The sequence below is a fragment of the Sarcophilus harrisii genome, chromosome 3 (genome assembly GCF_902635505.1).
Source record: "Sarcophilus harrisii chromosome 3, mSarHar1.11, whole genome shotgun sequence".
NCBI classification, from domain to species: domain Eukaryota; kingdom Metazoa; phylum Chordata; class Mammalia; order Dasyuromorphia; family Dasyuridae; genus Sarcophilus; species Sarcophilus harrisii.
In genome coordinates, this window is record NC_045428.1 from 359493402 (window position 1) to 359509632 (window position 16231).

The 16231-nt window shown below is 39.8% G+C and overlaps 1 protein-coding gene across 2 annotated transcripts in view; it reads right to left on the bottom strand.

The window, feature by feature from the left end:
* The window catches only part of NECTIN1 (nectin cell adhesion molecule 1), a 186070-nt gene that overhangs the window by 9338 nt on the left and 160501 nt on the right, over nt 1–16231 (bottom strand). Inside the window, exon 8 of one of the 2 annotated variants that reach the window (XM_031960146.1) lies at nt 3017–3188. The exons of the other annotated variant lie outside the window; for it this stretch is intronic. Within the exon in view, the coding sequence (XP_031816006.1) occupies nt 3060–3188 (129 nt within the window). The 3' untranslated portion in view covers nt 3017–3059. The remainder of the gene's footprint in view (nt 1–3016; nt 3189–16231) is intronic. 2 annotated transcript variants of the gene reach the window in all.

The window sequence follows — 16231 nt, forward strand, 5'->3', positions numbered from 1 at the left end:
CAATTTGTTACAGAAATAAAAGATCATAGATTTTAGATATAGACAACATCACAGAATGTCACTGTTGGAAGGGCCTCCTAGCCCAACTGTGAATACCTGAACTTTTCCTTTGACAATGCCAAAAAGTGGTCTTCTTGCCTGTTTGAAAACTTCCAAGGCTAGAAGTGCCAAGTCTTGTTAAAACAGCCCAGTGCTCTTTGGGACAGCTCTCCTAGTGCTGAGCTTTTCTCTTGTTTGAGCCTAAATCTACCCTTTACTCTTTGAGCCCATGAGATATTGATTCTGCTTTCTTGAACCAAGCAGAATATCTCCAATGCTCTCACATAAACATTTTTCACCTCACAGTTCTTTAAATACTAGAAGACACCTATTGTGTCCCTCCTAAGTCTCTTCTCCCTTCTAAATCTCTCCAGATCTTTTGACTGATCCCCTCCTGGCACAGTCTGGAGTCCTCTCAATGTCCTAGGTACCTTTCTTTGGATAGTCTCCAACTTTGGAAGTGTTCTTAAAATGTTCCCCAAACTGAGCACAGATCTCTGGAGGTGGTTCAACCACTCCAGATGTGGTCTGATAAGAGTAGGGCAAAGCAGAATTTTTCTTGTTCCTTGTTGGAGGTTCTTTTCTTTTCTTAATGCAGCCTAAAGCCACAAGGCTTTCCTTTATAAGGTATTAAATAGTTCCCCCATGGATTTTTCCCTAGTTGACATTGTATCTAGAAGGTTTCCCTCAGCCTACCAGGGTTATTGGTTCTCAGACCATCCATCCTCAGGGTGGGAATGTGAGAGAAAAGAGAGAGTGGGCAAGGTAAAATTGGTGGTGGGGAGGGCTTCTTCCTTCCCACAGCTTCCTGGTATCTCAGCCAGGCACTCCCAGTTTGATGTTGGCCCAGTTCCCCGTGACCAATGGGATACTTCAGTGAGACTGGGAGGGCTTCCAAATTAGAATTTATGGGATTAATGGTCTTTTCTTGGCAGGAAAATCTGTGCCCATTCCTCAATCTTTCCTTCTTTTTTATAGTGCCTATCTCTAAAGCCGATCTCTCCTGAGAAGGCTTTTTGTAATATCTAATGGGGTCCAGATCAGTTTTGAAGGAAAAAGGGGAACTTTGGGATTGATCTTGTTCCCCTACAGTCACCTTCCTAACCCTCTGAGGACTACTGTTGTGAACCAGGAAGGAAGGTGGCCTGAACTAGGAGTTAGAAAGCCTGGGCTGTTGTGTGGGCTTTCAAACTGACTCTCTAAAGAACTTCAGTTCAGGACGGATGCTTTTTACCTTTCACAATAGGAATATTTTGAGGAGTGAATGAGATAACATATGTGAAAGCAGCTTGAAACATTACTGTACAAACATCTAAGTATTATTACAAAGGGGTGAACAGAGGAAAAAATTCATTAGAAGAAAAGGTAAATAAAGTAAATGTTGGGCAATGGGGAGCTGAGATATACATGCTGCTGATTGGTGGAGCATTTAAAAAAAATTCCACCTATGACTGAGCTATGTATTTCTTTGGTCCAATTCCTTCTGTGGCTCTCAATGTGCAATTCATCCTCCTATACAACCCTTTATTCACAATCGCAAGATACCCCATAATTTTTCTGGTTGTTTTTTTCTCTCCATTTGCCTTCCATTTTCTTTTTTTCTCCCTATCCTTTCCTGGGCCTACTGGAAGGAAAAAAAAGTACTGAATTTTGGAAATTGGTAACTGGGGAGGGGGAGAAGTTTCATTTTGATGACAGAGTCAAAAGACAGGTTCTAAAAGGAGTGACTGAAGTTGCTGAGAGGAAAGGAAGCTGAAGCAACAAACGGTTTTTTTTTTCTTTTCCTAGGAGTTTGTTGTGAAAGAGAAGAAAAATATAGGACAATAGCTTTAGGGGATGGCAGGGTCTAGCGAGTGTTTCTTAAGATTTGAGCATATTTATAGACAGCAAGGAAGTAGCCAGTAGATAGGGAGGCTAAAGATTAGCAGAAGTAGGGAGGGCAGGGAATGATTGTGGCAAACAGTTTTCTGAAACAATGAGAAGGGATGAAACCAAGATCATCCCTGGACAGTGATCATCCAACCACTGATGGGAATCTTATCACCCCCAGGGAAACCCAGGGTTTTTTTTTGCCTAAGCACATTTGAAGGACTTGTCTTCTTCATTTAAGAGGTCCAACTGGGTGAGCATAGGGGATAGGGGAAGTGCTTCTAGAAATATTAAGTTGTCTTTGATGTTCTGACTATACTAATTAAGTGGAAAGGGACACAAGAAACCAGGTGACTGGAAGAGGCCAGATTCCACTGTTTCTGGGAAAGAGTACATGTCTAAGAGTAAAAATGGATGAGAGGAGGATGAGTTGTAGTATACTAAGAGGTAAACCTTCTAAAATCTGGAGGCTTAAGGAGAATGAAAGTTCTGGAGACTTAGAAACTGGGGTACCTCTCCTTGGGCTGCTTTCTCTGTAGTGCTAGACTTAGATCTTGTGCGCCATCTCCTTTGATTCAAAAAATATTGAAGAGGAGGACCCTGGTCATTCTATTCCCTTCAGGTCTGGATACACACATTCATGGAGTCTAGAAGATATAGCCACCTAGAGTAGGAAAAAGTCATTTTCTACCTTTCCATCTAACAACCACAAATTCTATGCTTTTCCATTGGGTCTCATCTTTCCTTCTCCCACCTGCCAGTCTATCAATTGCTGAGACAAACACCTTTAAAAGCATCTGACTCGTCTGTACTCTTCTTAGCAAAAGACGGGAATTAAATTCTGGGTAATGACCTGGCATTCTAAGGGTACCCACAGGTGGCTTCTTGGAATCAGACTATATGTGGGCAGGTTGCCCACTGAAGATAACAGTGTCAAGCTGCTTCTCTTTGTGTGGCTTTGGACAAATTCCTTCAGTTCTGAAGAAGAAGGAGAAAAAGGGGAGGAGGATGAGGAGGAGGAAGAGGAAAAGGAGGAGGAGGAGGAGGAAGAGGAGGAAGAGGAGGAGGAAGGGCAGACAGGCAGGACGGTGGTGCTGTATTTAGGTACCTGTTGGCCAGAGTCTGAGGGGGGAGGCCTACAGGGACATGTGTTAGCCTGAGTGTGACTGGATGATGGCATACTCCACCAGTTCTCCAGGGGTCCTGGTTCCAGGCGAGGACTCCAGGACAATCGTATCCAACTCTGCATAGTGAAGGTCTGTTTCCTCAAGGTCTGAAAGCTATAGACAAGGTGTGGGATGGAGAATGAAATGGGGGTGGTGAGGCAGGAGGAGGTCCAAGGGAGAGGAGAGGTGATGGGATCGGGAGGGTCACATGGAAAAGAGAGGGAGTCAGTAAGGGACAGTGAGGAGAGGAAGGGCGTGAGAAGGAGAGGAAGGAGTGTTGGTAGGGAAAGAGAGAGAGAAACATGTTAATGACATTAGAAAGGTGGGAAATTTAGAAAAGGTTAGTCATTCTTCCAGATGGGTTGGGAGTGAGTGGTCAAATCTTTGGCTTGCTCATGTCCATCTTGCTTATTTCCTGCTGTCTTTCCTGGGATAATGAGTATGGGAAGTAGAATGCCCCCTGCTCCTTGCAGGGGTGGGGAAGGCTCCTGATGGTGGCGAGGGTGATAGCAGTAGTAGTGATAGGAAAGTTTATGTAACACTTAAAGGTTTGCAAAGTACTTTACACATACAGTCTCTGTTGTTCTTTATACCAACTCTGTTAGGTAAGTGCTGTTGTTATTATTATAATAGGTTAGGCAACTGGCCTTGGAGCACACCTGGTGAGTGCTGGGGCATCCCTACTTCCAAGTCCAGTGCTCTACCCACAATGCTGTCGTGTCTCCGGATAAAAGAAGGGTAATCCTTTCTTCAGCATTAGGTTCAAAGTTGGTATTGCATTCATAACTGCCCCAGTTATGGGCAAAACTGGAAGCAGCTTAGAAATGATCTGCTCCAACATCCTCATTTAATACATGATAAACGTATTATCATTTATCATATGATAAATCATTATCAAAGGTCATAGGACTGGAAGTGATGCTCCCAGAACACATTATGAATCCTCGGCAAAGGCAGGACTAGAACTCTGATCTCTTGATTCTGGACTTTTGTGTACTACAGTACCTTCCCCCTCATTTTTGTTCCCACTTGCCTTTAGAAGTCTGGTGGCCTAATTTCTCTATCAGATTAGGAGTTCTCTGGAGGTAGCAACCTCTGTGCCATAGGGTCTGGAGTAGGGAATTTTGTATTATGGTTCCATCTATGCTGCTGATCGTCCATGTGACTTTGAGCCTGTTTTCTTATTTTTGACCCTTCTGGCTCTAATTCCTCATGTTCAGTGATGCCATTTTTTGGCCTGCGAGATTTCTTTCTGACACACTCCCTTTTCTACGCTCACGCCCTCCCTTAGCCTTCTATGCCCATTCCCCAGCCCCCAGGTACCAGGCTGGGGGACACAGATACTGACTGACTTCCCCAGAGCCCATTCGCATTTCACCAGCAGACCTCGGAGTCTGGGCCATGGGGATTAAGGGCAACAAGAAAGGACTGGGATCCACACTGGCCCAGGAATGAGGGGAGGGGTACATAACAGACCACTGCAGCAGGCAGATGCCTCAGGGTGGGCTCTTGGGTCCAATATTCAGTGACTTGGCAGGGGGCATTATAGGAAGAAGGCCCTCATGTATTCCACAGTGTCGCAGAGAAAACATCAGAGATAACCTAGTCCAGCCCATACCTGTGCAGAAGCCTTTTCTCCAATACCTCTGACAGGTGGTCATCCATCTCTCACAATGAGGAACACAAGATCTCCCGAGGCAGCCCATTCATGGTAGGGCAGTTTTAATTATTAAGCAATTCCTCCTTAGGAGCAGTGGAAAAAGCATTAGCCCTGGAGACAGGAGGACCTGAGTTCAAATTCAGACTCAGACACTCAACACTTACTGAGTGACCTTGGGGAAGTGATTTAACTCAACTGCCTCACTTCCCCCGCAAATCCTCATATTAATCCAAAATCTGCCTTCCTACAGCTTCCTCCTATTTGAAGTCTCCAATTGCCCTGCTTTCCTCGTCTCCCTTCACTCAAATGTTGAAGTCTTCCCTCTCTCCTCCCCAGCACCCCTACCCCCACCTTGCTGCACACACTGATGACCGGGAGACATTGCAGGGCTAAGTTTAGAGCAATTAACAACTCTGATTCCCTAGGAGAGAAAATCGCACCTCGGACACCTTCTCCTCCATCTGCCATATGCAGCCCCTTGGGACATCTATTTTTCCAAAGGAAGGAAAAAGAAAGACGTCACTCACTGGTGGAAGGAGGAGGGGGTTAGAGGCCACAGGGCTCAGAGATAGAGGAAGAAGAGGAATGGGAAGAATTAAGCATCTCGGGCAGAAAGAGGCTCACAAAAAAACTATCCTTGCCCCTAGCCAAACAAGAACCTCATCCTTCAAACCCTTCCACATCCTGACCGCTGCTCACCTGTTCTGAAAGACTCCCCTCCCTCCAAGAGCAGACCCGTTCTACTTTGGGATAGGTCTAATTGATAAGAAGTTTTTCCTAATGTTGAAACAAATTTTGCTTCTTTGCAGTTTCTACTGTTTCTCCTTCTGTCCTCCCAGGCCAGACAGGACATGTCTACTTACTTTTCCACACGGCAATATCTCCACAGCCTTCCCCCTGAGCCTTTTCTTCTTCTGAATGAGCATCCACACTGATCCTCACGGCCTGATCTTAAGGCTCTCAGCTATTTTTGGTTATTCTCTCTGGATACTCCTCAGCTTATCGATGCTAACAAGAGGCCTAGACCTGAATCCAACATTCCAGGTGTGGTCCGATCAGGACAGAATATTGCAGCACTATTAATTTGTACCTAGAAATTAAGGCAGCATAAGAGGGCCTTAGCTTTGTTGTTGTTGTTTCATCGATTCTAGGAGCTATCAGCACCAGGATCCAATATGAAGTCCTCTTTGTATTTTTAAAATCCTCTACAACTGGTCCCATCCTCCCTTTGCAGTATTCTTAGTTCTTCCATCTTGCCATGTACCTTGTCATGCACACTGGCCTCCATGTTGTTCCTTGATCTAGACATTTCATCCCTTAATTCTTTGCATTTTCATTGTTGTCTTGTCTCCCATATATAGAATTCTCTCCTCATTTCTGCCTTACAATTTTCATGGAATTTCTTCAAATCCCAGTTATAATATCCTTTTCTTCAGCCCCTCTTAATGTTAGTGTCTTTCCCCTGTTATTTGCCATTTACCCTGGATGTAGCTTAATTGTATATAGTGGTTTTCACCATAAAATGATGAGCTCCTTAAGAAGAGGGACTGTCTTAATTTTCTTTGTATCCCCAGGGCTAAACACAGTGCTTGGCACTTAGTAGGTGCTTAATAAATATTTGCTGTTGACTTTTGACTCATACTGAATTTATAATCCTCTAAACACCCAGACTTTTCCAGATGAACTTGTCTAATTATGCTTCCTTCATTTTGTACTTGTAAAGATGATTCTTTGAACCCATATGTGGTACTTTATATTTCTATAGTTCTTCCTCACCTCATTAAATTTCCTTCAATTAGAGCAGAGTCTAACATCTAGCTAAGAAGAGAGAAGATTGTGGAGAATTGTGACAAAGTGAAACAAGACAGGCAGATCTCATTAGAAAAATGGGTTTCACCTTGTGGCCTTTTGCCTTATCTGCCTCAATCTATTAAATAAATTAAACTTCACCTCAGAAGCCAGGCCAGAGAATGGAGGATTCAGAGAAGTAGAGGAAGGTACATCAACAACAAGCAAAAAAGTGTGTTGGCTGATTGTAGTTGCATTTTGGATTGTTTTTTGTTAGTATTTAATCACAAGAGTTGGCTATGAAATCTACTAAAAAAGAAAGACTGAAAAGAAAAGACATAAGATTATTGAACTGACTTCAAGGAAATACAGCGGACAAGATGAATGTTGCTGTCACCTTTGTGTTTTGATGTTCATACACATGCGTCATTGTTGTTCAGTTGCTTCAATCATGTTTTACTCTTCGTGACCTCATTTGGAATTTTCTTGGCAATGATACTGGAAGGGTTTATCATTTCCTTCTCCAGCCTATTTTACAGATGAGGAAACTGAGGTAGATAGGGGTAAGTGACTTGTCCAAGGTCACATAACTAGCACATGTTTGAGGATAGATTCCTGACTCCAGGCTTGGGGCTTTACACGCTATGTCCCTAGTTACTCTCATACAAATGAATTATTTACTTTGTGTATATGTGTGTGTGTGTATGTGTGTGTTTGTGTAACTGGGATAGAAGCAAGTTGTTCTTTGTCCTAAAGGAGAAAGAAAAAGGATTGAGGAAACTTTTTTTTTTGCTTCAAAGTATGGAAAGTAGCATTTCTTGAAAGAATGGAAGAAAAGCTTTTATAAAGAAAGGAAGAAAAAGGATGCAGAGAAGTAGAGGGGAAGTTGGTGTGTGACCCAGTGAAAGAAAGAAAGAAGAAAGACCACTGAAAATTTGGAACTATGGTATGGGTTCTTCCAGTCTGAAATCAACAACAGAAAAGTCTTCCATCTTCATGGGGCACCCATCTGAGATGTGGCCAAGAACTGTCCCTTTGGATGATTGCTCCCTATTTCTAGTGATTCATGCAGGGGCAAATAATTCCATCAGAAAGAACCTAGAATATATTCTTAATGATCTTGAAATCCTGGGCAAAAATACCAAAACCAGGGGATTTCAGGGGTATAGGTGATCTTTTCATCACTCTCAGGTAGGAAAAAAGAAGAGGACTTTGGGAGTGAAAGAATAGCTAAAGGGATGGGATCTGAGAATGAGATTTAAGTTTCTGGACCATATCCTAAATATAGCAATGATGGCCTCTTGGTAAGGCCAAGACTATTTGACAAGGGCTAATGAAAACATATTCTTTTAGAGTCTTATGAATCTAATCAAGATAAGTTTTAAGTTGAAAAGAGACATGATGGTAATGGAGGGCAGGGGGAATGAATTGTGTGGACAGCTCAGAAAGGAGTGCCCAATAAGATAGTACCAGCATTAATGAGAGATAATACCTAAGAAGAGTGCTAGCAATAAATCACATTGCTTCAGATATTTATAAATAAATGAAAATTATGGATAAAAATGAGGCAAACTAGAGATTCCAATGCAAGAAAGCAAAATTTAACTATTAAATATCACTAAGACTTGGTAGATAGGAAGCTTGGAATTTGAATAAATGAACTAATCAAAAGGAATGATATGAATAAAATTAAGGATGTGGACCAGCGTTGTATATTGAGAATATATCTTCATTTAAGAAATCCAGAAGTCTGAGGAGAGAAGCATGAAGGAGAGTGTTTGTATGTACCTCTACAGAATTAGAAACAGAAGCAATTTTATTGTGGGGATCTACTTAAACTAAAGAAAGAATTAAGACTTTAGGATATTATAGCTCTTATGGCTTTTATTTCTATGTAGATGATTCTGGCTTTGGAAGTCAAGGACTAGGGTTTTAGTACCATGTCCAGCTTTGTGCTATCAGTGTGATCTTAAATAGGTTATTTAGCTTTCCTGAGTCTCAGTTTCCTCAACTATAAAACAAGAGAGTTGAATTAAATGGTCTTCAAAGCCACTTATTGCTCTACATCCTATGATTTAATATATCCAGAACCTTTCTCTTTCCTGAGCTACAGTTCCATATCTCCAACTGCTTATTGGACATCTCCAACTGGATGCCCCACAAACATGGAAAACTCAACATTCCAAAACAGAACTCATTCTCTTTTCCTCCAAAACCCGACCCTCTTCCTAACTATACATTTTGATATCTGATGAGAGTGCCATTATTCTCTCAGCCCTCCAGTTTTATACCTTTAGAGTCATCCTTGTCTCTTTATTCTCCCTCATACCTCATTTCCAATCAGTTGCCAAGGCTTGTTTTACTCCTAAAACATCTGTCCCATCTGTCCTCTTCTCTCTACTCACAGAAGTACCAGAATCTTATCACTGCTCCTCCTCCTCCCCTTCTTTCTTCTGTTCCTCCTCCTCCTCTCTTCCTTTCTCCTTCTCTTCCTCTTTCCTCCTTCTCCTCCTTTCCTCCTGCTTCCTTTTCCTCCTTCTCCTCCTCCTCCTTCTGCCGCCTCTTGCTTTCTCCTTTTCCTCTTCCTCTTCCTCCTCTTCCTTCTCCTTTCCCTCTTCCTCTTCCCCCTTCTTTTCCTTTCTCCTCCATCATCTTCATCTTCTCCTCCTTCCTCCTCCTCTTCCTCTTCCACCTCCTTCTCTTCCTCATATTTCTTCTTTATGAGTTTTATTGTACTACTTAAATGATGATTTGATAGGCTAGAATCCATTCTCCAATGTACTCAATAAGTTTTGGTCACTCACTTGAAAACTTAAAGACTTGAACCCAGCATATGCCAAGTAAAGCTCATTCAATTTTTGAATTATTCTAATAGTTAGAAAGATTTCCCTGAAACCAAGCAGAAGTCTACATTTTTGCAACTTTCAGCCATTTTTATAAACAAAAAGCTAATGTGTATTCAATGAACCTCATCACTTCTAACCTGAGTTATTGTAATAGCTTCTCAGTGGTTCTATCTGTATCCAGGATCATCACTCCTCTCCATTCTATTCTTCACACAGCTGCCAAATGAATTATCCTAAAATATAGATCTGACCACATTATCCTCCTTCTCAAGAAACAGCAATAACATGATATTTATTGCCACTTGGATTGCAATTTAAAACCTTTCACAATTTGCCCCCCCCCCCAGCCTCCCTTCCTAAGCATATATACCATTCTCCTTTTCATTCAAACCTAACTGGACTATACGTTTCATTCCCTCTTCTGTCTCTGTAGTTTTGGACCAGCTGTCTCCTTAGACTAAAATGAGCTCCTTCCTTACCTTTGCCTCTTAGAATCCCTTTTTGTTGTTCAATTGTTTATAGTCATGTCTGACTCTTCATGACCTCATTTGGGGTTCTCTTGGCAAAGATACTGGAATAGTTTGCTGTTTCTTTCTCTAGCTCATTTTATAGATGAGGAAATTGAGACAAACAGGGTTAAGTGGTCTTGCTCAGGGTCACACAGCTAATAAGTATCTGGGGCTTAGCATACTTCAGATCTCAGCTCAGTGCCAATTCCTACACAAAGACTTTTCTGATTCCCCCAGTTGCAACTGCTCTCCTTGCTGAAATTATATTTTGAATTTACCAAATTGATCTTTGCACATTGTTTTCCCCCCAAGAGAATTTAAATTCCCTGAGGGCAAGGATTATTTAATTTTTGTCTATTTCTAAGGGTAAGTACATAGTAGGAGCTTAATTAATATGTGTTGATGAATTGATAGATAGTACTTAATACAAGTAGGGTATAGTAGTGGTGACACATGATTTTGACTATTTGCACATTTGTTGGTGCTTTCTGTCAAAAGCAAGGTGATTGATAACATTTGTTATCAATGATAATAATATTCATGATAATCTCATCCTTCAAAAGTAAGAAGCAATATGGGAAAATGTTATTATAGAGTAAATTTTGAACAAGGAGAGAACTTTTGCCAAAATGGAAATGGAAATGATGGAAACCTTGGGAGCAAGTGACTATTCCATTATTCATGACAAAGTAAAGGAAATCCACGCTAGAATTCGAGGGAGAGGATCCCAAAGGGTTACTCAGCACAGTAAATTGCAATGGGGTACAAAAAGGCAAATTAGTACAAGAGAAATGGGGAACTCAAGAATGAAATTCTGAAGACACAAGGAAAAATTATTCTAATTAGGGAGAAAACTGACTAAAAGAAACTGATATAGACACATTGGGAACTTGTTGGTAAACTCAGATTTTAAAAACACAAGTTTAGGAGATGAAAGTAAGGACTTTTTTTTAAATAGCCTTTTATTTACAGGATATATGCATGGGTAACTTTACAGCATTAACAATTGCCAAACCTCTTATTCCAATTTTTCACCTCTTACCCCCCACCCCCTCCCCCAGATGGCAGGATGACCAGTAGATGTTAAGTACATTAAAATATAAATTAGATACACAATAAGTATACATGACCAAAACGTTATTTTGCTGTACAAAAAGACTCAGACTCTGAAATATTGTACAATTAGCTTGTGAAGGAAATCAAAAATGCAGGTGTGCATAAATATAGGGATTGGGAATTCAGTGTAATGGTTTTTAGTTATCTCCCAAAGTTCTTTTTCTGGGCATAGCTGGTTCAGTTCATTACTGCTCCATTAGAAATGATTTGGTTGATCTCGTTGCTGAGGATGGCCTGGTCCATCAGAACTGGTCATCATATAGTATTGTTGTTGAAGTATATAATGATCTCCTGGTCCTGCTCATTTCACTCAGCATCAGTTCGTGTAAGTCTCTCTAGGCCTTTCTGAAATCATCCTGTTGGTCATTTCTTACAGAACAGTAATATTCCATAATTTTCATATACCACAATTTATTCAGCCATTCTCCAACTGATGGACATCCATTCAGTTTCCAGTTTTTAGCCACTACAAAAAGGGCTGCCACAAACATTCGTGCACATACAGGTCCCTTTCCCTTCTTTATAATCTCTTTGGGATATAATCCCAGTAGTAACACTGCTGGATCAAAGGGTATGCACAGTTTGATAACTTTTTGAGCATAATTCCAAACTGAAAGTAAGGACTTTTGAAGAGGAATATAAGAGTCCTGTGGTCTTTAAAGAATACTGTCAAGAGTGTTAAAGCCCAGAATGGGCTTTCTTGACTTCCTTTGAAATCCCAACTAGACCCCCCTTTTTATTGGAAGCTTTGCCTAACCCCTCTTAATCCTAGTGCCATCCCTCTGTTAATTATTTCCCATTTATCCTATACATAATTTGTTTGTATATGTTTGTTTGCATGTTGTTTTCTCCAATAAATTGTGAACTCCTTGATTGCAGGGATTAACTTTTGCTTTTTCTTTCTTTCTTTCTTTTCTTTTCTTTTTTCTTTTTTCTTTTTTTTTATTCCCAGCATTTAACACAGTACCTGGCTCCTTGCATCCACTTAATAAATATTTATTGATTGATTGATTGAGTCTGGCAGTGAATCCTAGGAACAACAAAAAGAACAGTCTCCCATGCTTGGAAATCTCTCCTCATCACCCCTCTTACCTTTGTAGTCTTCCTTCAAGTGTTAGTTAAAGTCTGACCTTCATGAAGTCTTGCCCAGTTCTCCTTAATCTTAGTACTTTTTCTCCAAAGTTACTCTCAATTTATCCTGTCTAAATCTTATTTGTATATAATTGTTTGCAGGTTGTTTGGCCCATTATCCTGTGAGTCCTTAAGAAAAAGAATTCTTTGTTTTTTTTTCCCCCTCCAAATTATATTTTGACCTTTCTTTCTATCTCAAGTGCTTAGCACAGTGCCTGGCACATAGTAAGTACTTAATAAATGCTAGTTGACCTCAATTAACTTTTTTTTTTTAAAGAAAGCTATATTGTGATGATCAATTCTGATGGACATGGCCATCTTCAACAATGAGATGAACCAAAGCAGCTCCGATGGAGCAGTAATGAACTGAACCAGCTACACCCAGCGAAAGAACTCTGGGAGATGACTATGAATCACTACATAGAATTTCCAATCCCTCTATTTTTGTCTGCCTGCATTTTTGATTTCCTTCACAGGCTAATTGTACACTATTTCAAAGTCTGAATCTTTTTGTACAGTGAAATAACTGTTTGGACATATATACTTATATTGTATTTCATTTATACTTTAACATATTTAATATGTATTGGTCAACCTGCCATCTGAGGGAAGGGGTGGGGGGAAGGAGGGGAAAAATTGGAACAAGAGGTTTTGCAATTGTCAATGCTGTAAAATTACCCATACCTATAACTTGTAAACAAAAAGCTATATAAAAAAGAAAGCTATATTGGGGGGCAGCTAGGTGGTGCGGTGGATAGAGCATCAACCCTGAAGTCATGAGGACCTGAGTTCAAATCCAACCTCAGATATTTAACACTTCCTAGCTGTGTGACCCTTGCTAAGTCAGCAAAAAAAAAAAAAAAAAAAAAAAAAAAAAAAAAAAAAAAAAAAAAGAAAGAAAGAAAGAAAGAAAGAAAGAAAAGAAAAAGAGAGAGAGACACAGAGAGACAGAGAGAGCGCTATATTGAACCAAGAAGAAGATAAAAGAAGATAAAGGACTGTTTTTCAGGATGTGTAAAATAATAATAATAAATGATACTGACAAGACTAAACTACTTAACTCTTCTTTTGATTTTCTTTTCTTCTCTTAAAAGAATGATCTTTGGATTGGGAAGGATAAAAGAAAAATGATTACCAATGAGTGGAAACCTAAGATAAATGAGGAAACAGCTAGCCAGATGGAATTGTTAAGAACAACTAGAGGCTAAATCACTAGTCCCAAGCGAACCACACCCAAAGTGCTGAAGCATTGTTACTAATCTTTGAAAGATCTTGGATGATGGGAGAAGTGCTGGAGGATTGAAGGAGGGTAAATGTCCCGATTTTCAAAATGGGAAAAGGGTGAAATCCACAAATTGTAGAGCAATGAGCTCGCAGACCTAATTCCTGATAAAAATTTTAGGACACATTATTAATAATTAGAGCATATGAGCACTCTGAAAAGGAAGCAGTGATCACTCAAAGCCAGTATGGCTTCAAAAAGGCCAGGTCTTGCCAGATTAATCTCATTTCCTTTTTTTTTTTTTTTGATAAAGTAACTAGAGTGGGAGACAACAAGTGGTTGACATAGTGATATTTAGATTTTCTTCTTTTCTTTGGGAGGCAATCAGGCTTAAGTGACTTGTCCAAACTGGTAAGCATCTGAGGCCAAATTTGAACTCAAGTCCTGTCTTCAGGGCTGGTTCTCTATTTTTCACTGTACAATCTAGCTGCCTCACTTATAATTCTCTTAAAATGTCTTGCCCAGAACTGAACTAGTTCTCCAGATGTGGTCTGACCAGAGTAAAATTTAGTGGAATTCTCACAAATCTAGTTCTGGACCTTATGTCCCTTTTTACTATAGCTTTAAGTAAAACAAACTTTTTTAACTGATATATCATACTGTTGATGATATTGAATTTGTGGTCCAACAGGATGATTTCAGAAAGGCCTGGAGAGACTTACACGAACTGATGCTGAGTGAAATGAGCAGGACCAGGAGATCATTATATACTTCAACAACAATACTAGATGATGACCAGTTCTGATGGATCAGGCCATCCTCAGCAACGAGATCAAAAATCATTTCTAATGGAGCAGTAATGAACTGAACTAGCTATACCCAGAAAAAGAACTCTGGGAGATGACTAAAAACCATTACATTGAATTCCCAATCCCTATATTTATGCACACATGCATTTTTGATTTCCTTCACAAGCTAATTGTACAATAATTCAGAGTCTGATTCTTTTTGTACAGCAAAAGAATGTTTTGGTCATGTATACTTATTGTGTATCTAAGTTATATTTTAATATATTTAACATCTACTGGTCATCCTGCCATTTAGGGGAGGGGGTGGGGGGGGTAAGAGGTGAAAAATTGGAACAAGAGGTTTGGCAATTGTTAATGCTGTAAAGTTACCCATGTATATATCCTGTAAATAAAAGGCTATTAAAAAAAAAAAAAAGAATTTGTGGTCCACTGAAACCCCCAGATCCTTTTTCATAGGAATTTATGTCTGGGAAACTGTCCCCTATCCTGTATTTGTGAAATTGATTTTTGAAACCCAAGTGTATAATTTTACATTTTTAAGTTTCATTTTATTTGATTCAGCCCATCATATTAACCTAGTAAGAGCTTTTCAGAGCTGGGTTCTTTTATTCCCTGTATTAGGAATTCTTTCAAGCTTCATGTCATTTGCAGATTTGACAAGCATGCAATACAAGTGATGGATAAAATGCTAAATAGTATAGGGACATTCCACTAGAGACCTTCCTCTCAGGCGATTTCAATCCATGAATGATTTCTCTTGAATGTGGCTTCAGTGGGTTCCAGATCCATATAAATATAATGTCCTCTAGCCTGGAGCTTCTTAAACTTAGCAAATGTTTGATTTGTATGCCTAATTTATATACCTATATACCTGGGATCTAATAAAAAAATTTCACTAGCAAAAAGGGGTTGCGAGTGAAAAAAGTTTAAGAAGTCCTGATATAGCCTACATGTAATTGTCTTCTCTATTAGAGTGTTATGCCATAGTTCTCCTTTATTGTCCTGACTCAGTTTCCCTAATTGTCCTGATTCAGTTTCCCTAATTGTCCTGCCTCGGTTTCCCTAAATTGTCCTGCCTCAGTTTCCCTGAATTGTTTTGCCTCAGTTCCTAATCATTCTGGTCAATACTGCAATACCACACCTCCCTCCTAATCATGATGATCCAGATAAGGAGAAAGACCTTCTATCTTAGACATCATCAGAATATTGGGTGTCTCTCCCTATTCTGTAATCCCAATTTATCAGATGTCCCCTATGCCTCCCCCCACCCTGTCAGAACCAGATTGTTAGTCTTGTGTTCCTGCTGTTAGCATCCTGACTAGGCCCCTACCTTGGTCTACCCCTGCATCTGGGCCACGTGTATATATAGGTCATTGAGAACTCACATTGTTTGCTGGATTCTTGGAGACAATAGTCTCCTTCAGCCCTGGGACCAAACCATGGATCCATTTGGTCCCAGTAAATTTCTCCCTTTCAAATAAAATATTAAAAATTCTCTAATCTCTATTTTGCCTCGATTTCTCCGGCATTACAGATAGCAAGAGCGAAGATCAGAGCTTTTTTGAAATCTAAGTGTAAGTCACTTAACTTGGTAGGTTAACCTGATTGCCTCAAAAAAAAAAAAAAAAAAAAGATAATTACAGGCAAACTGTGAGAAAAGTAGAGAACATTCCACATGAATTCTGGTTGAAATAATTGGAGTTTTTGTAAACTGGAGACAAGACTGTACTAATAATTGTTTAACAACTGAGCTCTCAGAAAAAAAAAGTATGGAAATATACTTTTAAGTTTGTCCTGTATTATTAACGCTTTTTAAAGTTTAGACAATCAACAAAACAACAACCAAGCCCTAATGTATCACAATTACTGATTTCTGAGGTATAAATGCTTATCAAGAAAATTTAACAATGGTTTCTCACCAGTCAGACAGAGCTGGCTCCAGCATACATAAGTAGAATAGTGAAAACTTAGGAGGGAAGTTCTTTATAATGAGACTGGGACCCCCAACCTCTAATGAATTAAGGGAGGAAATAACAAAAATCATTTGAAAAGATCTGGGGCACTCTACTCAGAGAG